Raw genomic sequence first — 26422 nt, 5'->3', positions numbered from 1 at the left:
AGTGTTACCGCTTTTCTTAGTCCTTTGTAAAAGCTACTTTAATATCCTTTGGTTGATCAGACAAAACAAGATATATAAAGATGTCATCTTGGGCTCTGGAAATCTGAACGATTATCGAGGAGGTACAACCGAGATGCAAACTCCATTCACTGCAGAAGATATGGATAAAGACCCTGCAAAAACAATGTGAGTGGTTAGGAATAGTTTACCACTAATGTGTTTCGAAGGTTGAGATGTATACAGGCGCTCGTATATCTTGTTTACGTTTAGTTAGGATTAAGTCTTCAGACCGGTTAAGAACATCATCGTGACGTATTATAATCCTTTTCTACAGAGCATTTCTCTTCACTTGCTCCTGTTGCTATGCAGCATGTTGATTAACTAGAGGGAAATATTGCTGGTTATATTCAATAAGTGTAAAGGGACCATCTGTGATTGAAATGTAATTTAAAACTACTTTAAAAAAGTTGTATAAGGAAAGGGCTAGACTGGGCAAATGGTCCAGGCTGAGAATCTAACCTCAGCCAATTTCCACACATTCATAGCAAACCATGAATGCTGTAATTAAATTAAATATTTTCTATTCACTGTTTATGCCACTAACATACCTATTAGTTATACCGCCACCGAAAACAGCTTTAAAAATAGTTGAAAAAAAGGGATTAAGGCTAGAGGAATAAATAATTCATCTATATAATTCGGCAATAACTCGGCTTTTCCTCAGAGCTCCTAATGGACTTCATCATCATGGAGCTCCGGTGCCTCTGAGTAACTTCCACCTGACATAAAGTACACGAACGTCTCTATTTTCAGTATAATTTTCATGCATACGCACCTCCTGCTTTCATACACAACCTGTGAAGGTTAGTTTTAATCTTATGACATGCTTTTATTCAAAAACTTACCATCCTTTGATCCTTTGAGCATTTCTGTAATATTCCAGCGTTTAGCTGCACTTTCCTCTGGGGATTTTCTCCATTTAATGTGCTCTAATTTTCCTCTTTGTCTCGTTGTCTCTCTCACCTGTGCTGTCTGTTTGTTTTTCCCCACGCTGAACAAACTGACTGAACGTCGTGTTGATGTGTGTACGATCAATCACACAGAGATCACGCCATCAGGTTAAAAGCAGGCTGGTAGGGGTCAGACGGTGGACAGTTGACTGACTGACTGTAGCTGCCTCGTGTTGGCCTGACAATCCAATCGCCAATCAGCTGACCAGGTCACCAGGACAGTGGCCATTTTGAAATATGATTGGGCCTCACATCTTTGGGGTGTAAATAAAGTTTTCCACATGACTTGGGTTACACTGGATGAGCCTTTTTTTTTTTTTTTTGATGGTATTTTTTACATTTTAAAATAAGTCCCCATCTTCTTCAATGGTTGAGGAGAATGCTGCAACACTATTTTGCGGTGAAGCTCCAGAAATGTTTTGTGGACTACAAAACTTCACCTGACTTTCCATCAGCATGAGGTCAAGCTGATAATGACGGAAATTAGACTTTTGGCCGAATTTATCCTTCAAAATACTTGGGCTGGTCAAAAATGTAAAGTTTATGTGTGGGAAACACTAACATTTGTTGTTGCCCATGTCTGAAGGTGAACCCAGGGCATTTGTTTTATCTCCGATGAGTTTTTCTTTTTTTCCCACAGAGCGACTGTTTTGAGTCTGAGGACATGACAGCCATTATCTGTTCGCAAGGGTGAGACCAGAGGGGGAAAATTATCACCACTCAACCCCCCCGCCACGTTCCCCCTGCAGCGTCTCCGTGTTAAAAAGGTTCCAGACTTTCACTCATTTAACACTCCATCGAGCACGATAACAAAGTGCTCTCCAACGTCCCCTCGGAAAGTGGCGCCCGGTGTAAAGGTTTAATCGCCCATCGTGTCAGATACATCAGGACTTCTTGTCATCAAAATCCCACCTCTGTCGCTTTGATTCGGCACCTCTCAGTCCACCCTCTTTCTAGACGTCATTGTCTGTTTTTGGGACTTGCTGTCAGCTTGTCTGGCAGTTTGATATCCATGTGTCCCATCTGACCTTTTCTAAAGGAAATCCGGGAAGGTTTGAGGATTGAAGACAACGCACAGTGAGGAAAAGATAACAAAATGCAGATAGAGATCTAATCGAATGTTAAGTTTTGTTTGTTCGTTTGATTTTAAGGGAAACAGTTATCCCTGCCTCCATCAAGCTTCTATAAATAAAACCGAAACTCAGCTGTCAACAAGAATGTCATAAAAACTCCACGATAAGTTACAAATTCAGGCTCCAAACTAACTTTTCCGACTAATTGGGACGAAGTGTTTGGCCGGAGCACAACTCTAATATAAATCATGGGTATAAAAGTGCAGCTGCAGTGCTCAGATTTCGAGTTAATTGCAACATTACACAATGATAATATTAGATGAGCAACTGCTGAATAAAAATATGTAACCTCAAGATGCCCCTCATTACCAGTAAGTATAAAATATACATTTAAATCGAGAAGAAACTCAAAGTTTCACACCCTTAAGCGGACAGTTGGAGACAGTCTGTAGCAGTTATGAAGACAGGCACTCTGAGCAGTCATTAATGCTGGTGGTGGAGGTGAAGTTGATCCCTCCAGCTGTGGTATTTTAAATCACTGCTAATCTTTGGGTCAGTTTAAAAACTCATCCGAAGACGAGGGGAATTAGCGTCACTACACGCTGCACCTGCGTAGCTCCTCACATCAGAGAATAAATCTGCTTGAAACGCATTTAAAAATACACCCGAATAATTTCCACTTCAAACAAAGCCCTCTCTGAACTTCTAAATCATAGAGTGGTGGAAAATTTGCGATGGTTTTACAGATAATTACAGCCAGGCAGTGGATCAGTGTCTGTTTGAAGTGCAGGTGAAAGAGATGAAGATGCAACAGCAGCTCTACCGATGTTGCCGTCAGCTGTAAAATCATATTATTTCATGGCGTGACATGACATAAAGACCTCCTGAATGAGTACCAAGTGTCCGTATTGAACAGCTGTCCTTGGTTTTGAGAGGTATTAAATGATGGTTTGTAGCTGATCGCCACAAAAGCAAGAAGAGAATTTTTTTTACACGGTTCATCTAAACTACTGGTTCCCAACCTAGGGGGCAGGATCTCCAAGGGGTCGGACGTTCATTTCTAGGGGTCGCCACAAACACAGAATGACATGTTTTAGACAGAGGAATGGTTTAAACAATAAACTGAATGTACCAGTGATGAATTGATTTAAAATAGGAAACAGGAAAACTGTTTTCAGCTGTTTGAAGATGCAGCTAATCCAAGAGGGTTTTTAAATAGTTATATTGCGCTTAAGAAATATATAAGATAATTTTCTCATCCCGTAAAGAAACACATGCAAATGCAAAACACCAAATTTGAAGACACAGTGTTGTCACTGGAAAGGAAGGGTATTAAAAAGTAACTAAGGTTGCAGACAATTGAATCAATTTTAGCCCCTGTGAGATGTAGTAAAGAGTTCAAGTACTTTGAATTTGGGCATAAATCAGATTAAAAACTACATGATTTTACATGCCTCAAGATGAAATTGAAGGCAGCGTATTAAAAAGTCTGATAGCAGTGATGTAAATAACAATGGGAGACGATCCAAGCCAACTCTCGATGGGAACGTGAAAGTTCCCACTAACAGCTCCGCACACCCTCTCTAACAGCTTTACATCTGAGATAAGAGAGATTCAGAGATGCTCGGAGGGGAAGACGCTTGTTTATGTGTTAAAGTGTTAAAAGTGAGAGCGGGAGAGTAAGACACTGGAACATCGCCATATCAGGAGCAGAGCACAGCAGGGCAGGCGGAACCAAAGGTCTGCTCGACAGGGGGACTGATTAAGGCATTGCGCTAGGCCCACGGGGAAAAGAAAGGGCAGAAAGGAGCGCTCATTACCCATAATGTAGAAGAAGAAGAGCTCTCACCCGACGCAGCGTGGAAGACCCACACACACTCTCACAACATTGCTTAGAAAATCAAACTCTTTGTGCTTGTGTTGAGCCGAGTAAACATGTTGCTGATTCACTCTGAAGATGAATTCAGTCAGAAGAAGACCAGCGAGGGACTTGAGGGGATTTAACACCTGCAAAATATACTTTTCTCAACTTCTACATGCAGTAACAGATGTTTTCTACCATATTAATGAACTAAAATACCTGATGGTGGAAACAGTGTTTTAATTATTCCTCCACAACTTAAAACTTCACCTAAACTGACAGATCTAGTTCACGTCTACTTCTCATCGTACAAATTTGAAAACTCGCGACAAAATATTCCTACAGCCTTTAACTTGGCCTCTAACAAAGTTTATGATAAAACAGAGGTCTTTGCAAGTAAACATTATTCATATTTTTCTGCCCATGACCTACTTTGCATCCTGTCTTGAGCGAGAAGAGATTCACATTCGAATTTTCTTAATTTGAAGAGTTTGAATGCCGCTGGAGGTGAATAAATGTATTAAAAATGCTGGTTTTAGCTTTTCAAATGTGAGGATTTGCTGCTTTGCAGTTTTATATCACTGAATATCTCCCGGTTTTGGATAGGTAGTTGGACAAATCAAGATTTTTCTTTCATTACGTCTTAGGGCTTTATAACGATGGTAACAGTTTGAGATTAGACAGGGAAGTGGGGAGAGAGAGACAGGTGTGTGCAAATATTCTCTCCTTTCATATAGATGATTACAGACGGTCTATTTCTGCAGCTCTTCCAACAAAAATTGATCAGGAATCAATAAGGGAATCAATAAAGTATCAAACCAATAAGCAGAATCGATAATGGCACTGATATCAATAAAATCTTATCAATTCCCATTCCCAATTGATTTTTCCCCCCCCTTTTTTTTCCATTAAGATTAATTCAGTTATTTTATGTGGAGCAGCAGGCTCATACTATTAGGCTCTTTTTGGTTGGCTGGTAGAGGACAAGGCTTATTAATTAACTCTGACTACCAGATGTGATAATGTCACAGTCATTTAATATCGGGGTTACTACGGTATCATGAGTTTCTAGTTTCTGCTCTCTGCTCTTTTTCTAGAAGCTCTTAAACATCCAACTCAGTGCTTACTGATGCAGAACTGTAATCGCATGATTTTGATGACATGAGCACCTACAAGTCCTTAACAAGGGAATCTTCAAGCTTCATCAACGTACGTCACTGGATACTACTACTTCTATTTGGAACCCATGATGAAAATTCTGTTCCTTGCAGCCAGTGAATCCTGGGGTAACTCTACTGTAAAGGTGCGTTCAGGTCCTCTCGCCTTGACCTACCTGGTTGATGATGTAGATGCCGTAGTCGATCTTCTGCCGCCTGAGGATCGGGTGGAGGTAGTGGAGCCAGTACTTTAGGTGGTTTTCTCTGTGACGGAACGGGATGATGATGGCCACCTAAAAAACAAGGACAGCTTCAGTTGGTAATTTGTTTTTAGCCAAGGAAAACTTTAACTATCAAACCAAATTTGTACCATTCAAATGCATAATTAAATCAATGCTGGCAAAGAAATCTAGACACAAGTATAATGGGTCAAGGTGAACTATCTTTCAGACCTCCGAAGAGTGTTTGTTTGTGTAATTATGCTTAAATGAGCATTGCTCCATCCTACAGTGAACTGTTCTGCACTAGAAAGCCATTTCCGTAGAAAATCCCCCGGTTAATGTCACGGTGTACGTAAAGTTGGTTCTTATTCATTATGAAAGAAGCAGCTCAGGGAAAGAGCTCCCGATGGCTTTGCAGATTTGAGACAGAGCTGAGGTTTTTTCTGAGCTTTAAGTGAGTCGTTCTCAGCTGTCCAAACAGTCCAAGGTTGAACTGTAATTTACCATGTAAGTTCATAGTAATTTCGCACTGAGATGAAGACCGGCAGCAAATTGACCTTGGTTTGTGTCTCGTTAGGCATTGTGATGGCTGCACCTATTTTAGTGTAATCTTCGCAGCTAAATGGAAGCACCCTGACCTCAGTGAAGCGTTAAGTAGAGGAGAAACACTCCGAACACTTCAACATACTCATCTTTTCTTTAGATCAAATATGATGATGCCAAACTTACTGAGAAAGGTGAAGCTGCCTACCAGAAAGCTATTCTGTACAGAGAAAACATGGATATACTATAGTTCTGATGTCGCATTTCATAGTTTTGACTTAGTTACTTATATTTTTTACTATTTCACAATTACTAACTCATCCATAATGTGTGACTTTTTATCACACACATTTTTTATTTAATATCTCATAATCTTTATTTACCAGTATATTTTAAACTTATCGTAAATAATTACATCTACATTACATTACATCATTACAGCTGTGCTTTAGTATCTTTACAATTTCACTTTGTAACCAATAATCTTTATTGCTGCTGTTGTTTTTACTATGCATAACTTCTGGTCTCTTTGTTTTGTATTTCTTGGTTTTGTGAAGCGGCTTTGTTGCCAGGTTTGGCTCTTGGCAACCTGCTGGGGCTCCATGTCAGTTAGCTAATATGACCGCTAACCACAGCTGTATGACCAATCGAGCAAGCGGTAACTGTCTAACAGCAGCTAAACTCTATAAACCACCTCAGTACTGGATTCCCTTTTGTCAAACTGGCAGCAGTTTGTCTCAGAGTTTGTGTTTGGGCCCAACACCGGCGATGTTCACTTGCAGCTACTTTAGCAACAAGTAAAGCCATCTGTTCATCGGGAGGGAATTACAGGGACAACCAGAAAACACTGTTTCCACAAAAAATGATCCAGTTTCACCCAAATCAGTGAATAAAGTTATAAATGTGTGTTTTTGTACAGTAATCAGTGAAACACAACAGTGTCTTCCTGACATTAAATCTGAGCTCTGTGCCACTCGCTCACTGCTTAAAGATGAAGAGTGACTGATGGGTGGATGGCGCGATATTATTGGTTGAAATGTGTTAGTTCAAGCACATGTGATATGTAGTTTTACAGGAAGAGGACATGACTGGATTTTGATATAAAAATATGAAGAAATCATTGTTTTGTAATCTTTTTGGCATATATCTTTTATAATAGGTGCACGATATGACTGTGGATGTGATCTAAAATGGTTAAAAAGATTTTTTTCATCTCAGCTCGACTTGAGAAAACATGTATACAGACCTTCCACCTCGGCCGACAGTCAGGAGGCGTGTAGCGGCCTCCCTCCGTCACATTGGGGTTCTCTTTCTGCACTCGTTCCATCGTCATCTGGGAGCTGAACTCGATCAACAAACGCCCGACTGAGGAAACAAGAAAAGAGGGAAGAGTTAGTGAGATGAAGTGGATAGCGGAGGATAAAAAAGAAGTGGAGAGGAAAAAACAGACGACGGGGGGAAAGAAAGCAAGAGAGGGAGCGAGGGATGAAGGGAGTGAGGGACAGCAAGAGAGAGCTTTTAGCTTCAAAGCAGCAATGTACGTGTATCAAAGCAATGTGTGCAGAAATAATGGTTTCAAGGGATATACTCTGCATAATGTAGCATTTAATAAGATGCACAGGCTTTGGAAAACATATATTCCTAGAAAATAAACAAAGACTTTGAAGTCAGTCAGTGTAAACACAACATGAAAGGTAATTACGCTGCTCAGTGATGAAACCACACCATATGCTACATCACTACAAATCTATCCATCATGCCTTTGAGTACTGACGGATCAAATGCGATCGAAACGCGCGTTTGTGTGCATGAGATTGCGGGTTCAGACTAATTTAAAAGAAGGGTCGGCTTTAAATCTCTGGCCCGGATGGTAAATACAGACCCTCCTTCAGAGAGCTAGGATCATTAAAATATATGAGCAAGCTTTGCTGTTTGGGCTCCATCCCAAAGCCCTGCGACCATAACCCGCATTTTAACAAACCAGACTGTGGGCACTTATTCTGTGGCAAAATGTCACTCATTAGTGCCAGAAAAATAACTCGTTAGTTAATTTTCAAAGCAAGAGAGGAAAAAAACATGCAGGATGTTTGTCGATCACGTTGATGGCGGTGTCATTTAATCAGTTATCATCAATTAATTGATCTTCTTAACAAGTATCGTCTGTCCAGCCAAACCTGATATGTCTTAGTATTTTTGTGCTGCAGAGCTCCATTGTCGTCCAAAAAACATTAAAAATACAGCAATAAGCCACAGGGTTGCGCTTGGTAATATTCGTTACAATGAACCTGGGCAGTGTCGTTCATTTCAGTCACTGTTACACACAGTTGTAATGCCGTTCCTACACACTAGCATATGTTAGTATGTGAGAAAAGGAAGTTTAAGTTTGAGCATGGAAACCCGACACAAACCAGTCGGGCCCTGTTGGGACCCAACAGGCATCCTTTTTATCCTTCTTAGATAAAAGCTCAGGTACGGGTCTGATTGACAGCATTACTGCCTAGATGCAACTCCAGTTGTGAGTACCATAGATACAAAATACATGAATAGCTTTTCTTATTATGTTATACTGTATCTGTAAGCTGTAACCATGATCACAACTTTATGACAGGGTCATAAAAACTCAGTGCTTCGGCTTCGAAAAGTAGAAATATGTACATGTGTGCCTAAATCATGGTAAGGACATGAGAAGACTGGACTGCAGAGAAGAGAGCGATGAGGCTATTGCAGGTATATGAGTTAATAATCCAATTAGCATTGACGTATGAGCTCTGTGTTGAGAGGTCTCCTCCAATCAGCGCTGCACAGATGAGAAGCACGATCGATACCAACAAGGTTACATGTTCATAACACACCTCTTTATCATACCACAAGAGCTGAATGCAAATAGTCCCAGCAGCCCTTCGCCCCTGACCACTTCTGGCCATCGCCCTCCTCTATGCTTGTTTTTTCCTCTCTCACACTAATGAGACAGTAAATGGAACGTGGTGTTTTCATCTCGTCTCTGACTGCTTCTTAGCTAACGCTCAATACTGTTTTGAGCACAAAAAGACGCTATTTTTAGATCATAAGTTGTGTTTTTGTTGCTTTCTGACACTTTAATTATTTAATTGATCAATGCAGTTACCTTTGAGTAGCACGCAAATACTGCAGTGACATCTGCTATAAAATCACATATCAAATTTCACTTTTTTTACAAATAACCTACTTCAGAGACCTATATTGTGTTTTATTTAGGGCAAGTCTTAGATCCGGTACAAGACAATGAGAGCATTGTGTGTTTTTAGTTCACCGTGTCTCTGCAGCAGTCATGATTCCTTGACTATACCATCACTGTGTGTTCAGTTAGTATCTGTACAGTCTACACTGGGTTCTCTTCCTCAGTTGAGGGTTAAAAACCAGCTTTGCAAAGAAGCCCCAAGTCAAACAAGTGTGCAGTAACATGGCTGAGCTAACATGTGGCACAAGTGTGAATCAAAATGACATCCTTAAAACTCAGAATGCTGTTTCAAGGATCAGTGTTTTTAAATTGGCTGGAGCATTCAAGTGCTAAATAAGAGCTCTGACAACCGATATTTGAGAGTTTGTTTTAAAGAAATAGCTGGACTTATTCACCTTCTTGCCAGTAGGTCAAAACGTAAAGATTGATATCACTCAGGTCTGTGAGTTCAGTATGGAGCTAAAGCCAGGAGCTTAGCTTAGCATAAGTCTAGAAGCAGGAGGAGCAGTAAGATGAACAAAAAAAAAATAAATGAACACACACTTCACGCCCTTGTCTGCTTGATGTTGGTCTTCTGCATTTGATGAGGAGCAACACACCTCATCAAGTTGATAAGAAATACTTCAAACGACTGACATTAACCGCTGAGCTGTGCAGGAAGTGACTCGCTTCACTCGCTCACATGTTGTTGCTTTGACTGAATAAAGATGGTGGCAGGTAGAGGTCAGCGAGCTTCAAGAAAGTCTGGTGACATGAGCAGAGTGAGCTTTTAAAATAAACACTGATATCATTCTGTTTAGCTCTGACACAAGAGACATGAATAATACAAAGTGTGTGTGTGTGTGTGTGTGTGTGTGTGTGTGTGCGCATGTGTGTGCCTCTGTACATGGGACGCCCGCTCTACCAACTGAGCTGATCGGCGCCCCAGAAAGACTCCTCGTCCCTGGGTGGGTTCAAACCACCAACCTCTCGGTTACGGCCGAGCGCACTGGCCGATTGCGCCACAGAGACATTTTATCGGGTCAAACCAGAGCACCCGGGGAAAAACCTGCATAGGCATGGGGGTAGATATACACTCCACACAGCACTATGCATTGTTGTTGATGATGACAAAAAGCAGGAGCTGTTTGAAGCCTACTCCTTTCCTTTTTCTCAACCCCAGTAATTGACGGGTTTTTTCCTGATCGAAGGGGTCACTACTGATGTTTCTGGGAGACCATCCTCAGGGAGTGATTATTGCTGCTCCATTGGCTCATCCTCGCACTCCATTGGCTCATCCTCGCACTTCTTCTCACGCCTGGCTCTCACATGATATTTCTTCCTCTCTGTGATGTTTTGCTGCAGGACATTGATCTCCTCTGTCATCTTTTGACGAAGGGTGTCATGCTCAGCCCTCAAGTTGTTGATCACATGCCAGCCTGCGGACGCTGTGACTGCGTGAGACTCGACTTCCTTTTCCAGCTCACGCTGAAGAGTGTCGGCCTGCTGTCTGACAGCGATGACATCACTTTCGTATCTTTGGCTGATCTCATGGTGTGAAACGCTGATCTTCTCAAGTTGGAGCTGAGCGGTGTAAGCCTGCCGTCTGACAGTGATGACGTCGTTTTCATACCTTTGGCTGATCTCATGGTATGACACACGTGTCTTCTGCAGTTCTTCTTGGAGAAGCCTGTACTTTTCTCTCTCTGCGAGGAGCTCAGCTGGGAAATCCTCCTGGTTGAGCAGCTCCTCGTAATCTTCGTGAAGGTGTTTGTGCTGCTGGACTCCATTTTCAAGCTCACGCAGAAGGTTGTCAACCTGGTGTCTGGCATTGATGACATCGGTTTCATACCTTAGGGTCATCTCATTGTGTGAAGCTTTGATCGTCTCTAGTTCGTCTTGGAGGAGTTTGTTCTTGTCCTTGTCCACCTGGAGCTCAGCTGTGGACTTACTGATTTTATGGGACACTTCAACTGTCATATAATCTTCTTGAAGGTCTGTCTTCTTTCTTTTTGCATTATTTCTCGCCTGCGTGGCAATCTTTGTGCTGCTGACAAACTGGTCTCTTGTCTCAGCCAACTCTTGGCGAAGTTGGACTTTGGATTTGGTCTTCTCTTCAACCAACTTGCTTCTCAGCTCTGCATTTACTTGACAGAGTGCATGGCACCTGTTGGACAGCCTCTCCTGAGAACTGTCTCTGAGCCGCTGTCTAGAGGTCCGCCGGATACCTCTCAAGCTCTTCTCAGGCCACATTTTCGCTGGCATTTTCTCAGAGCAATGCTCAGTTTGACTCTGATGGACAGATGTCGTCTGATGGACGGATGTTGTCTGTATCAGTGGTCAGCCTGTTGAATCTTTGCTTTGCTTTCCCTTTTTCTCAGTAGTGTCACTTGTTGAGACGGTTGAAAGTTTACGATGATCTGGCAGTCTGAAGAACAGCTGTCCTATTTGTGTGTGTGTGTGTGTGTGTGTGTGTGTGTGTGTGTACTGTACCTGAGAGACAGTGAGGAAATTTACATGTAAGAAAATAGAGAAAATGTGAAAAGAAGTGATAAATGAGAGTTGTAATGTGTGAAAGCTCTAGAGAAGTGCAATTATCACACACACACACACACACACACACACACACACACACACACACACACACACACACACACACACGTAATCTCTCATGCTTATCTTTGTGGTGATATTACAGTAATTCATTATAATCACACCGCTCGATCGCTCTATCTGGGACACCCACCACACTTTGGGGGATACATCACTGCTTTGTCTGCAAATTTACACCAAACACAGGCATGTGCACACAAACACACACAAACACACATACTTTCTGTATACACACCACCACATCTCCTCCACAATTATAATGAACCAAATCTCTGAGCTATTAGGTTAGTAGCACATGTTCCGACACAATTCACTGAGAGCGGACCTGAGGCAGTGAGCACTCCAGACACACACACACACACACACACACACACACACACACACACACACACACACACACACACACACACACACACACACACACACACACACACACACACACACACACACACACACACAGAGTAAGACGGCCTATTTTGAGGCTGTGTTTCAGCCCGGGTCAGACTTGACAATTGGAAAACAGAAATAGTGAAAACTGGGAGTACTCGAGCGTTTGTTGTTGGTTTGGAGGGTTTTTGCGTGAAGCGGCATCCATTCACAGATATCTGTCTCTTTCTGTCTCATTTTGTTGTTTTGCTCTGCCCCTCTCATCACGTAGATCACATCAAAGCTGAACGATCTCTGAAAAACTGGAGACAAAATTCACGCCTCTTCCTCCTTTGCAATCACTTGCACTCACGCTCCTCGAGAGGTTTTAACAGGTCAACCTGGTTCTTTGTAACCGAGACTTGACGCAAAACGTAAGTAGGGCAAGGACGCAATACACCTCTGGTTTAGGTAAATTTCCCAGATGTCCATTTTGGATTGGTTACAAAATTTTGGATCAGTGAAAATCTCCAATTCATGGTCTTAAAGGGCCAAAATCATCTTAGAAATGTTTAATTATAGAAAAATATTCACTAAAACTAAAATCTGTTAATCCAATTACATGCCTTGTGGGGCTGGAATTTTGAGTATTTTCACAATTGATTGTATCGTGAATGTATTAAATATAATTAATTAACAGTTTAGACAGACAACACAAAGTGTTCCTGAGCTCATGTGATAAATTCAAGCGGTGAACCTCGCCCCATTCTTGCTTGTGAACAGCTGAGCCTTTCGGAGACCTATTTCCTACCCAATCATGATACTACCAGCTATTACCAATGAACATGTTTACCTGCAGGAAGTTACAAACAGGTGTTATTGAGTATTACACAACTTTCCCAGTCACTTATAAAAAGGACAAAAGCCTGATCGACTGAGTGCTGCTTCACAATGCAGCTAACAAAAAACAGGATCCGAGAAACATTTCAATGAAACCAAAAAACAGAAGTTATACTTGTGATTTTTGTGATCAATAAGTCATAATAAAAGAAATTTGAGGCACACTGCTTTGCAACAAAGTAAAAAGACATTTATTAAGGGCTTACGCAGCTCACAGTCCTCACTGATTATGTTTATTAATTAACAGATTTGTAATTTTAGCAAAGCAATGTGCCTTGGTGTTTATGGGTTATGATTTATTGATCGCAAAGCAAAATACAAGTCTGAACTCTGTTTTCTGGTTTAATTAATCAGTCTCTTATTGATCATCATGTGCTGGCATTAAATTCAGAATAGGCAATGTATTTACAAAAATCAATGAGGATGATGAGGCAAGACATTAAATATGTAGTTTTATATTGTTTTCAGTTGAGTAGGTTTAGCTAATTATTACATTTTGTTTTGTGTTTGTTTTACAGTGTCCCAACTTTTTAGGAATAAGGATTGTAGGCCAACTTTTTGCCTGTTAATCGTACGACCGACAATGTTATGGAGGTGCAGTGCTAATTTTTTTTTTTTTTTAAAGTTACTGCAAGTCAACTTTCAAAAATGTATTCACTGCTTTGTCTAAGACTGTTATACATGACAAACAAGACAAATGTTGAACTGAAGTCTTTGTTCAGTGATTGCTGGAAAAACTTTACCACGATTATGTATCGATGCACTGTAGCCGAATGCTAAATTAACACCACAAGTGCTTGGGATCAAATCTGAATAAAAAAACGAGTGAGTTTGTTTGGCAGCCTGCGACACCACGACCCGCCGTGTCCTTACAGAGTCTCTGGTCAGGCCATCTGACCACTGACGCCGCGCGACAGGCTGCTTGTTAATCAGCAGAGACGTTTTGTGCCTTCATGTTCCTTAAGTGACAACTGAAGCAGTGCCAGGGTCAGATTTCAGGGAGAAATTCAGAGTTTATAATTGAGTTTGGTTCTCTGGCTTTAGGGTGATGGAATTAATCGAAAGAAAGAAACGAGAGAAAGGAAAGAGAAAGGGTAGAAAAAAGAGGCAGAGATTGTTCCTCTCTTCCTGCCTCCCACTGACACAGACTCTGTGACAATAGAGACTTTCAGCTCACTGAATCTTATTAGGCTGTCCACTCCCTCTTTCTCCTCTCTTTCAATCATTTACAAGTGCCTCTACCGACTCTGAAATGTAATTGCTATTCTTCCAGAGGTGGGGAGAAAAAGAGTAAAAGAGGAGGTAGAGAGGGACGAAGAAAAGGAGGTGTGATGGACGGAGGTGATGAGAGGGAGAGAAAAGTGTCAAGCAACTACATGTACGATGCATTTTTGTTTATCTCTTTCTCTTCTTGTGCTCCTCTTGTCACCTCATTGTTGATCTGTCCTCGGAAAATCATCCACGGCAAAGGCTGTGTTCAAGTATGAAATCCTGTTTGTGTGTGTGTGTGTGTGTCTGCATGCAAGTGCGTGTCTTTACTGGATCAGAGGATTATTGGTATCTAAGAATCTCCTCGACACGCAAAACATCCAATCATCTGTCTGTGTGGGCCGCTATTAATGCATCAACACTCGGTGTGTTTGTGCGCTCAGAAAGAAGAGATAAAGGGTTAACAGTGTCGTGTTCACAGCTCACGAATGGTTGCCGAGAACGCTGCAACATCCAGGAACCGGCAGCTCTTTTGTCACAAGCCATGCTGCTGGAAAATGAAAACCAGAAGATGAAAAGGAAACACGAGTTATATGAAGAGGATAATGAAGAGGTCTGTTCTTGGATTAAAGTGGTTCTGCAGTTTCCTTGAGAGCACAACAGAGTAAATCTTCAAAAATAATCCGACTGAATTTTTTCAATTACCGAATTTTTAAGTGATAATAACATCACCTTGAAGAAAAAAGGAGTAGAAATCCAATGCCTTCTTCGGAGGTAAGAAAAAGTTATGGTGACTTTTAAAACTGGCAAAAAAAAAGGTAATCAACGCAATGCCAGCCAATAGATGCGATATGGCATACACCTCATACAAGTCTAGATAGATAGATAGATAGATAGATAGAAAGATCTAAATCTATATCTATCCACAAAATTGTTTTAATCTGCTTCATATGCTGGTTAACAGTGAGAGGAACCTAAAAATAATGGTTTCATTCAGAAGTTTCAATCAATTCACTTTGGGGTTATAAAGTTTTATTTCCTGCCTTTGCTTCTGCAGCAGCAGCAGCAGGGCGCCAAACCAAACTGATGGAAAAAAATGAATCATCCACGAGACTCCATTGTTTCTATGTTGAGAAACATTGAGGATATCATCAAAAGTAAACTCTCAAATTGGGAATTCAAAGCAGGGAATATTAACTCCAGCAGTCACGACTTTGTAGCATCTGTTTTAACAACACCGGGAGGACAGATTGTCAGTGCATATATGTATAATAAAATGATGAATAAAACGAATTTTAAAACTTCTCTTTCCTTTGTAACTAACTTCAGTAAAATAGAATGGCACTCAGTAGAGTGCATACCTCTGCCGAGACACAGCAGTCCCCTAATTTTCAATCAAAACTATATATACTGTATATATAAAAATAAAATTTAAAAAAACCTGATTAAATCTGATAGATCTGTATTATTATTTTGGCTCTGCATCAACTTGTACTCACTCATAGATACCAGCCAAATAAATAAGCCTGATTTTTTCATTAAAATCTGTTGATTATTCCCTAAGAAATTAACAAAAATTTTGAAAAAAGTCCTGTCTAATGATGTCAAACAAAGTGAGAAAAAACCCCTAGATCCACACCAAAAGTTAATGGGGTCTATTCTGGGCTGCAACCCATCTTCTATCCAAGTTGCATGGAAATCCGTTCAGTAGTTTTTGTGTAACCCTGCTCACAAACCAACCAACCAAAAAAACAGACTAAATAAAAAATAAAACAACCTCGTTGGTGGAGGTAAAATTTAATTGATTCATTATAACATGACGTCAGACTTGACTCATTTTGTTTCCATGTTCAGCTGACATGAATAGAGTGCGTAACGATCCTTAATCATCAGGAAAAGTACTTTTATTTTTCTGAGAGAATGTACAACAAACAACCTGTGTTTACAACAACAAATAAACAGGCAATGTCATTAAGAAGTGTGAATTTCAAGCAACTAATTATAAAGTCAAACACTTCAAATGCAAAAAAAAATAAAAAAATCCTTTGATACGGCTGTTCATTACATCAACTAAAAGCCCCTTTATCAGCATTTATTGAAGTCCTACTCAATGCTGTATTCAAACCAGCGTTGTGGATCATTACCCAAACAAGCAAGGCAAAAAGCACTTAATGGCTCCAATCCACGAGCACAGTATGTTCACCGATGTGTTTTTGTTCAGAGATGGAAGAGGTTGGAAGTAGGGGGCATGAAACAGATGGAGAATGCATGTAACACAACATCTTATCCTGGCACGAGAAACAGGGCGGATGAGAGGGAAGGAGGACAAAGACTGCAAGAGAAAAAAACAAGAGGATGGAAGAAGGGAGGAAGAGTGATAATGTTTTAGAGAAAAAGATACAGCAGAGGGAAAATAAAGGGACGGAAACAGAAAAAAAAAAGAGGAACGAAGCTGAGGGAGAATAACAACGGAAACATAAATTGAAGGGTGGATGACAGATAGTGTGAGGCTGTGAGCCAAAATCCATGGAAACACAACACCAGCGGAATAAAGGTGTTGTTTCTCCACTCTGCAGTATTGTTGTTGTAACTGTTTGCCTTGTATCACAGCCTGTCATCCATGAAAATACCCAGGGAAATTTAAAGGCTGCAGAACAAATGATAAAGAGTGTAGTTGTCTCAACAGGCCTTAATTTACTGTATCATCAAACAATTTACTATATTAGTGGGTTTCTGCAGGGTTCAGCAGTCCAAGTGTTTCTTAATAACACAGAAATTGCAATTTAATACCTCTTTTGTGGTACCGGCCAAAGTATTAAAGTATGAAAGTATGACGGAAAACCAGGAGCGATTTATTTGTGATTATAGCACTTTTCACTACCTCTCAGCGGAAAATTAACAATAATTCATCATTAATTAAATTGCCGTCGTCTAATTTGTGTCAGTTTGAGAACAACTGGTTTAAATGGATTCAAGGTTTTGTTAAAATCAACACTTGCTACTGTCAAACTCAGAAAAGTGACAAAATCATGTCTATCATGTTAGTACACAGGTGCCAGTATGGAGACAAATACACTGCAGTTTTTAAGTGTGACAATTACGGATACAGACTGTCCTACAATGCTTTTAATTAAGGAAACGGAGAAGCTACTGAGAGCTGGAATGAAAAACTAGCTGGAGACTTTCAAAGGAAAAACCTTTGAAAGAACAAAATTATATTCTAATTATTATGCGATAAACGCTTCTTGCAAATTATTCAGATGGCAGAGTGCATATTCTTGTCTGTAGAAGATTTTGGCACTACCAGGTTAATTTGGTGGATTAAACCTGTTGCTTTCAGGATATGTCTGTCAGCGTATGGGGGGTCTTTGGTTTTCTGTACACAAACTCATTAGAAAACTTCCTCAATCACAAGAGCAGAAAAAGTGTGCTGTTTTTCATCACAAATTGTTGTTCAAGTGCCTCTTTAAAAAACAGACAATTAAGCAAATGTAATCCTTGATTATTATCATCCTATTAATATGGAATTAACCTATTCCAAGTAATCTAGGGACAGCAGCCGTAGTAAAGCTGTGTGTTGTGCTGGCTGCGACAACCATACAAACTTGTGTGCATTTCCCTAGACGCTGTTTTTGGCATGATTCGGACTGTTCTCCCCATTACATGATATCAAATCTGCATGACTGGCAGAGGAGACGGCACTAGCATGCCAGCATGTGTCTGTGTCTGTGTGTGTGTGTGTGTGTGTGAGCATGTGTGCAGTTGGCGGTACAGCTACAGGTCTCACTGCAACTGTCCAGCTGGCACACTGATGTGGTAGCTGGCACATATGCTGACACACACACACACACACACACACACACACACACACACACTGCGAACACTATTCTCGGAAGAATCAGTATCCTGAAACGGCCGTGGCCAAGTGCAAGAAGGCACCGAGGTCACGCTGCTGTCAGAGCGCTGCATGGCTCGGTGTGGTCACGGTGGACAGACATGAAATGGTGCAGGGAGCTGTGTGCAGGCTGCCAGAGGATTACAATGTAGACGCTACTTTTCATGCTGCCAGGAGGACACTTCAGCCAGAAATAACACTGCAGAATATATTCATCATCGGTCCAGAACTGTGTCACATTTCAGAAGTAACAGGGTGAGCAGGCAGACAGAAAATATACAAAACTTTCCATGATAAAGGCTAAAATTAGGCTAAGGTGTCAGTTCGCCTACCTTAACTGTCAACTTTATCCAAGGTAAAGGCAAACTTTGAGATAAAAAGAAATAGTATAAATGTTAGCTGCCACTTTTGTTGCTTAATGCTAAGCTAAAACAATTGAAATGAATTATGTGAACTGTGTTTTTTGGGCTGAAATTGAGCTTAAATGCCAGGATAAAATGCTACATTTTGTGTGCTGTTGGCTACTTTGTTGATCATAAAGGCTTACTATAACTGTAAAAGGACTAAGTATTAACGAAAGGCGCTCACTTTGTTGCTTAAAGTGGCCAATGTTAGCTAAGCTAAAACCGTAAGTTACAACTTTGTCAATCATAAATGCTAACATTGAGCATAAATCAGTACAATAATGTTAGCTGCTAACTTTGTTGATCATAATGTTGATGTTCAGCTAAAATGTCACATTTTCAGTCACATTAGCTACTTTGTACTTTGTGTTACTTTGTGTCATTAAGCATTAATGAACAGTCATTGATGTTAGCCGCTAACGTTGTCCATTATAAAGGCCAATGCTAAGCAAAAAATGTTATCCTCTCAGTTAAGTTTACTGCTGAAGCTTCAATGAAATGCTAATTCTGTTCACCATCAAGACTAAATGTTTTGAGCGCACACATTTAATTAAAGCTTACAAAGTCAAAGGAAAGATGCAAAGAGAAACATATTTGCTCTAAGGGGCAAAAAATCAGATGAAGACCGTCAAAAACGTATCAGCTTCAATGAAAACTCTGCATGAAACACAGCCACACATGAAACAGTGCGTAGCTTCAATGCTAGCAAAAACCTAAATTTAATGTCTTTAACAAGACTCTGAATGCATGTCCTGTGACATACAACGATGTCAAGGTCCAAGAAAAGGAGAGAATGGAAATTCATTGAATGTACAGTAAATGCATCTCCACATGTAGTGTAGGAGAAGTATTTGCCCATACACACACTTAATAATCAGTCTAATTGTACTTCCTGTACCTCCTAGATGAACTACATATCCATCAAACATGAATGCGGCAGCGAGTGTATCTGTCATCTTGGCCTCTACTAGAAGGATTTTCTTTTAGTAATGCTGCAAACAGAGAAGGAAGAACTAAATACTTAAATACAGGGAGAAGTTCATGACAGGCACACATTTCTCACTGAGCTGAATCTGACATTTGACATTTCTGATGGCTGTGCTTTGACACGTCTTGCATACATGTGTGTATCTGCATGTGTCAACACACACACACACACGCATAAACCCATCTGAGAGTATCAGTGTATCAGTGTCCCTCTGTTCACGTCCGTCTTGATCTTCCTCTGCTTTAATCTCCCTTCCTCCTTTTCTCCCAGGAATTTTCTTTCTTCTGTCTGTCACCATTAAAGGCTATCCAAATAGGTCCGACTGTGTGCGGACGCAAATGCTAAACACACACGCGCGCGGACATCAGACGTGCGCCTCGGAAGACCCGACTTCTTGAAGGAAATTAATTCAAAGCAATCTCACCAAGGTGCAAAGAAGAAGGGGGCAGATGGACTCACAGACGGGCACAAACACAATTTATTTTACAGTAATGTGAATCTCTGAAGTGAAGAAGCGAAGGAGAGGAGAGAAGATCAAATGGGCGAGGGAATTTGAGAGTGTGGGGGCATCTTTTGGTTAGAGGAACTCAGTTCTTGAATAGTGAGGGCAGGAGTTCAGAAATGTAACGAGAGCATTTAGTGAACTGCAGACAGGCACCGGCATTTTTTTTCCCATCCTGTTAGCTACAGGGTGCCAGTGGACGGTTGCGATAGTTTAAGGAACAAGGTCCCTAATTTTGATTTTGTGTAAAGCCTAACAAGCCCGGACAGAGAAGGATGGCTGGTACTACAGTAATCAAAAAGGATGAATAAAAACAACCGAATCGCCAGAATAAATGTTAGCTCAGTACGTTTCTGCAAAAACACAGATAAGTTTCACAATGCTGGGCTCATGCTCTGGTTAGATTTAGGCACAAAAATCACTTTGTAAGTGTAAGAAAATCGTGGTTTTGCTTAAAATACTTGTTTTGATCCCCGCGATCACGAATCGTAATGGTGGAATTTCTGTGAAAAATTGCCTGTTTTTGTCACCACAAAACAGATGGAAATGTCTGCAGGTCCCCTGAAAGAAACAATTTTCACATCACAAAAAACACTCAAAATATCCACAGGTCTCCTGAAAAAATAAAAAGTTTTATTACCACAAAAATGGCTAGAAATATCCCCAAAATATCCACTGGTGTGACTCCAACTGAGGTCGGCCATTTGGCAGCCTTGTTGGCTGTAATAACCCCACCGTCTCCTCCAACTACTGATGTGAAAGTCCGCTAATAATCATATAATGTAAACATCATATACCACGTCTGCTGCAAATGTCAACCATGGACGTATCTGTGGTTTGCAGAAGTGTTAACATTATATCTTGGCGACTGGGATGACATTAAGGCACAAAAGGAGAAAGAAAGACAGAGATGCACAATGCTTTGAATGAAGATGAATTATGAAAGAAATTAAAGTGTTTATGTCTGAAATACGGACGGGAAGCTCACTGGAAATGGAGCCAAATCCTCAAATTAAATGAGAAAAAAAAAAAACTTTCACTACAGCAAAAGACTTAATTTGACCCCTAAAAGTGCTTGCACAGTGCGGCCCATTGTTTAATGATTTTGCACTTTACTGTAATTACACTGTGTGTAGAACGACTTAATGCCCGTGAGGGTAAAGTGCAGTCTATATGTTTTAATTTCAAAGCCTTGCAGCTACAAGATATGAGCACGACACCCACAGTGTTTTTCAGCTCTGCACCATATGGCCTTTTTTTTTTTTTGTTTTTTTTTTTTTTGTTACTTAGCTCAATTAGGGGAACAAGCGAAGAAAAACTGAAGTCATCCATGCCTGTCTCCAAACTCAGAGCTACAGTAGCAGCAGGAGCAGCACAGTGAATCAAAAGCAGCTTGATAAGTCAGGCCCTCGTTTACCCCACAGTGCATCACCGTAATTAGGAGCCACGCAGAGTCATGGTTGAATTCTCCCAGTAAATAGAAGAAATGGAAAATTTTCTGAACAACCAAACAAAATTAGTATTTCAACTGTGCTGTGTTATGTAGCAGATATTTCATGAAGTTTCGTGTTAACATTATTTCTATTATTATCAGGTTGTTTGTGGGAGAAATAGTGCAGAAGCAGTAATTTAGCAGTGGGAGCCCTATTAGCAGAGGAGGCGCTTATGGTTGGTTCTTAGTTATAGAAAAGCAAGTTTAAAAGATGTGGAAGAGGCACGATTTTACAGGTAATGTCGACACAAGAGGTGTTTCAGCAGCTTTTCGCAGTCGTCTGTCTCATGCACATCTGATGGAACAGATCTATTTTAATCAATCCAGCACTCGACGCCACATTGCCCCACTGAAGTGTGTCTATTGTCTACTGTTTTACACAAGTGCCTCCAGTGATTGTGTGCTGGACTGTAAGTGCTGTCAAAACACAAGTGACATATACGCAGGCTGTTTGAAAATGACTCCCGTCCACTGGGCTATATGGAGCCACAGAACTGTGATCGCTCTTGAAGGCGTCCATAATCAGGCAAAACGTAGTCATACTTCATGGTCCTCTTACTTCTGTTTCCAAACATCACATAACCTCATTGACTAGCAGATCAGCACTACATGAACATATTAATAGATGATGTAGCCCATACCTCTGCCAAGACCCAACAGGCACCTTTAATTGAGTCAAGCCAAAACCATTAAGATAAGATTTAAAATGTTTAAAAAAAGGATCCTCACCCAAAGTTAATGGGATCTATTCTGGGCCGAGACCCATCCTCCATCCAATGTCGTGGAAATCTGTTCAGCAAACGATGGACACAGATTGTAATGCAATGTGCCAAATATCTAATGCAATATTGTGTTTTAATGGTGCACGTGACCAAATTCATAGGTTATTTCAAATCTGGTGAAAGAAAGACTACAATTTAGATATGTGTATTGTGATTGCGATTAGACTGATCATGACATTTACAATTTTTTATGCAATAGTGAACAAGAGAATGACTCATTTTGCTCATAGCTGTTGTTTATTAACCAGCTCCAGGACGGGCCTTGGTTGAAGAACAAAAATATGCCCTAAATAAGCTAGAATCCAAGAACATGCAAGTTCAATAGCACAATAGTCGGATCAAGCCAAGTCTTAATCTGTACGCTTTTAAAGGAGCTGTGGAAATCAGGTCTGCGTCAGTGTGCCCAAAGTAGTAGGAGCACAGCCTGGAAGAAAAGAAAATGTGAACATAATGAGTAATAAGTGTCCTTCATAAAGGGAATAACCAAAGAGGCTAATGAGTTTAAATGAGTCATTTAGATTTCAACTATCTGGTCCTTATTACTCGCAACAGAAAAAGTTATTTTAGCTGGGCTGCAGGCGAGACGAACAAGAAGACACAGAGACACAAAGACAGAAAGAATGACTGAAACACCTTGAGGTAAGAAAAATATGCCAGACTATTAGAGAGACGGAGGGATGCTTTCAATCTCTCCACCTGGTGGTGTTTGTTCAGCCAGCAGCCCTGACACCTGGGGTCTCGCACGCTCTGTTGTAAACCCGACTTCTAAGATGTGGTCTGCAGTCCAGAAAAAAACAAAGAAAAAAAAAAGAAACAAAACACAGGTATTTCTTTTATCCAGCTGCAGTGTACCTGCATCCCTTAATGATTCATGTATTGAGCAGAGGCTTAAATCAGCACTCAGCAGTCGCTTTGTTGAGTTGAGTTGAGTTAAAAGACATTTGCATTTGACCTGACAGCACATTTGGAGTCTTTGCGGTGGTTCTGCAAACAAAAAGGAATAAAATTAACGCATTTCTCCTCTCTAAACTTTTTCCGGACTGGAAATCCTCATTTCAATTCTTTAGCCGCCTCTGTGTCCTGCAAATGAGCAATAAAAAATGACTCGAACCGGCAAAAAGCAATACAGTACGCACACAATAAGAAGGAAGGTTGACTTCAGCGTTTGCTTACACTCACACTGAGAGAAAAAATGCTCACAGCACAATAATATAGGAGTCCCAATATTAACAGCCACACACACACATACACACATCAAGACTTGTATGTGTGTTTCATGTCCACAGCTGATGATGATATATATCTGAAGGAATGAGAGCAGACAGAGAGGTGTGATTCCTTTCAGTTTTGACAAAACACACACCTTAGCCAATTCAATAACAGATACATACACGCAGGGACACGTGTACACACACACAAACACACAGTCACACACACACATATACGAACACAGAGCTAACCGCTCAATAGCAATATATCATAGCCTTCATAACAAATCAGCCCTTTTCACCTCTTGTTCTTGTAAGTTCTTGTCAAGCAATCACTGATTCAACAGAACAAAATACGGAACGGAAATGAAAACATGGCAGGGCGCTCTAATATGACTGCCTGAAGGGAAAAACACAGCAATGAAAAGGTAATTAATGTCAAGTCAGCATAAATACAGATGTGGTTTCATCTTAATGTAACGCATGTGTATATTAAATGTGAATTAACCGTGTTTCAGCTGCTCTGAAGGGAATAAATTGGCTTCTGCAATAAAGAGAAAATAGAAGGTCTTTCAAGAGCCAATTATTGTTTAGCAGTTATGATACTGGATGAATCTAATGGGCAAACTGGCGACGCAGAATGTCGGCTAATGTTGGCCACGTTTCACGTTTTTATTATATCTCAAAATTAACAGCACAGCACCCACCAACTGCCTACATAAAACACAAATTATTTATTATTTATTTTTGTTTGTTAGTCTCTAGCAGCTATTCTCATTCTAAGCTATGGTGCATCCTTAAATATCTCAACAACTATTCAATGAGTAGACATTAAATTCTATAGACAAATTCATACTCTGACGATCAGTCAGGGGATCAATCCTACTGATGTTGGTGATCGTCAAAGTGTTCAACTTGCGCACCATGAACTTATTTTAACTTAGTCACCAGAATAAAATGTTTGCAGCTAAACCCACAAAATGTATCTTCCTAGACAAAGATAGCTGATTGTTGAGTCTCATCCCCAGATCGTCAAACATTAACGCTTTGGTGTCCGACCCAAGCTGCCAACCCAAAGCGTCAGCATTGATAATATGGGGATCAGACTCAACGATCAACTATCTTTCTTATCTCCAGGAAGTTATCTCCAGTATCTGTGTGTGCCATATCTTGACATTTGTACAACACCTGTCATTAAAAGGAATAAAAGCGATGAAACAGCCAAAAAGAAAGAGAAAATAAATTTATGCATATAAAGAGATGAAAAAAAGAATAACATCAATAATGGACGATACGAAGACGACATCACATTACATGACCTGACTTTCATATCTGGAAATAGAGGGGATGGTGGTGGAGTACAGCTACGTGTGAAGGCTGCCAAGCCACCGCATCTCTGGTCATGTTGTCGCCCAAAACAGGTATTTTAAGCCACAGCATGATCTTTCTCTCAACCTAACGAAGTTGTTATTGTGCCTAAACCTAACAGAGCTACAAGCACAGAGTTGTTACAAGATACAATTGAAAACTGCACCTAAAGAACCTTAAAAAGAATTAAAAAAAAACAAAAAAAAAACATATAAACTTACATTGCCAAAATGTGCTTGTTTCTTCACACATCAAAGACACAACACGTCTTAATTGAGAAATGCGGAAAAAACAGCACTCATATTCCAGTTTCTGTGACTTTAAAATCATTTCAGTTTCTCTTCCACTTCCCTCCTTTAACACCTAAAACACTGCAGTTGGATTTAAACTTGGAAAACTTGGATGTAAACCCACCTACAGACCGGCAGAAAGTCTCTCAAGGCCACATTCACAAAATTACACTCTTCCCACACAGGCACACACACATACACACACACACAAAAACACACACACACACACAAACACACACTAAATGCTCGGACTTTGGCTGCGGCTCAAATGGGAGCTGATTTAACTGATGTAACGGCAGTTTTGCTCTTCTGCTGGGTTGAAACCCCTGGCAACCCAACTCTATCCGTCTCCAAAGACACAGTGACAGATCCGATTGCAACAGAGTGCTCTGAAAGACCTGAAAGGATAAAAAGGAAGAGGAGAAGGCTGGAGGAGGGAGGAGGAGGAGGAGGCGAAAGGAGGAGAAACAGAAAGCTGAGGAAAGTGGGAGAGAATAATGAACTGAGGGAAAGATATCGAGTGAGGCAGAGGAAGAAGGTAATGCATGCAGAGGCAGCGAGAGAGAAAAAGTGAATGGACGGGAAGGAGGGAGAACGGGGGAGACAGAAAGAGAGAGAGAGAGAGAATGCGTGGAGGAGGAGGAGGAGGAGAGAGGAAGGACAGAAGGCTTCTTTTGTTTCCTTTCCATCAACAGCTGTCCTCTCCTCCCTGTTCAACATGCTCTTTCATCTCCAGCCACGCAGAGATAAAGAGAGGGAGGAACAGAGAGGAGAAGAGGACAATGCCACTGATCAGCAACATCTCTCAAAGTAATCTGATCTTCCTGCCTCCTTCTCTTCTCTCTCTGCTGTGGAAACCTGAGTGAGTTGTTGCGCCGCAGCAGCCGCGACACTGTAACCCATCCAACGAAGAGGGCAAACGCGGCCGACATGTGAATAAGGCAACGCCTGCTTTCCATGCGTTCACACGTCCTGTGTTAGAATGCATGAGGGTAGAAAAATGCACACGCAGATGCAGAAGGCTGAAAAATGGCGGCAAGTGAAAAGACAAACTCTTTCATCAAAGCACCATGAAAGTCTTTTATTTGGAGGGGAACTGTCTCTTTCAAAGCGATGTAATGTTTTAATCCTGTCGCCCCCTCTTGAGAAATTGTAATAGCACTCCGCACACTGATCCAGCCTGTCTCCTCCAAAATCCCTCTATACACTAGTTCTATCCTTCGCCAAATACATTTTGAAAGAAATTCACCTGCTGCCTGGATTACGTTCAGTGGCAGCATTTGTTCCAGTCAGTCAGTGTCTTGTTCTCAGATGTCATGGGAGGAGGCTGAAGCAAAGACAAAA

At 40.8% G+C, this 26422-nt stretch overlaps 1 protein-coding gene across 1 annotated transcript in view; it reads right to left on the bottom strand.

Moving 5' to 3' along the window:
- Positions 1 to 26422, bottom strand: part of b4galt2 (UDP-Gal:betaGlcNAc beta 1,4- galactosyltransferase, polypeptide 2) — a 173527-nt gene that overhangs the window by 83111 nt on the left and 63994 nt on the right. The window contains exons 3-4 of the mRNA XM_084369625.1: positions 7112 to 7230; positions 5278 to 5394 (exon numbers count right to left, since the gene is read on the bottom strand). Of these exons, the coding sequence (XP_084225751.1) occupies positions 5278 to 5394; positions 7112 to 7230 (236 nt within the window). The remainder of the gene's footprint in view (positions 1 to 5277; positions 5395 to 7111; positions 7231 to 26422) is intronic.

This window comes from Pagrus pagrus, assembly GCF_965226575.1.
Source record: "Pagrus pagrus genome assembly, chromosome: 12".
NCBI lineage: Eukaryota > Metazoa > Chordata > Actinopteri > Spariformes > Sparidae > Pagrus > Pagrus pagrus.
Note: the sequence above shows the minus strand (reverse complement) of the source record. Positions and strands in the feature narration are given on the sequence as shown.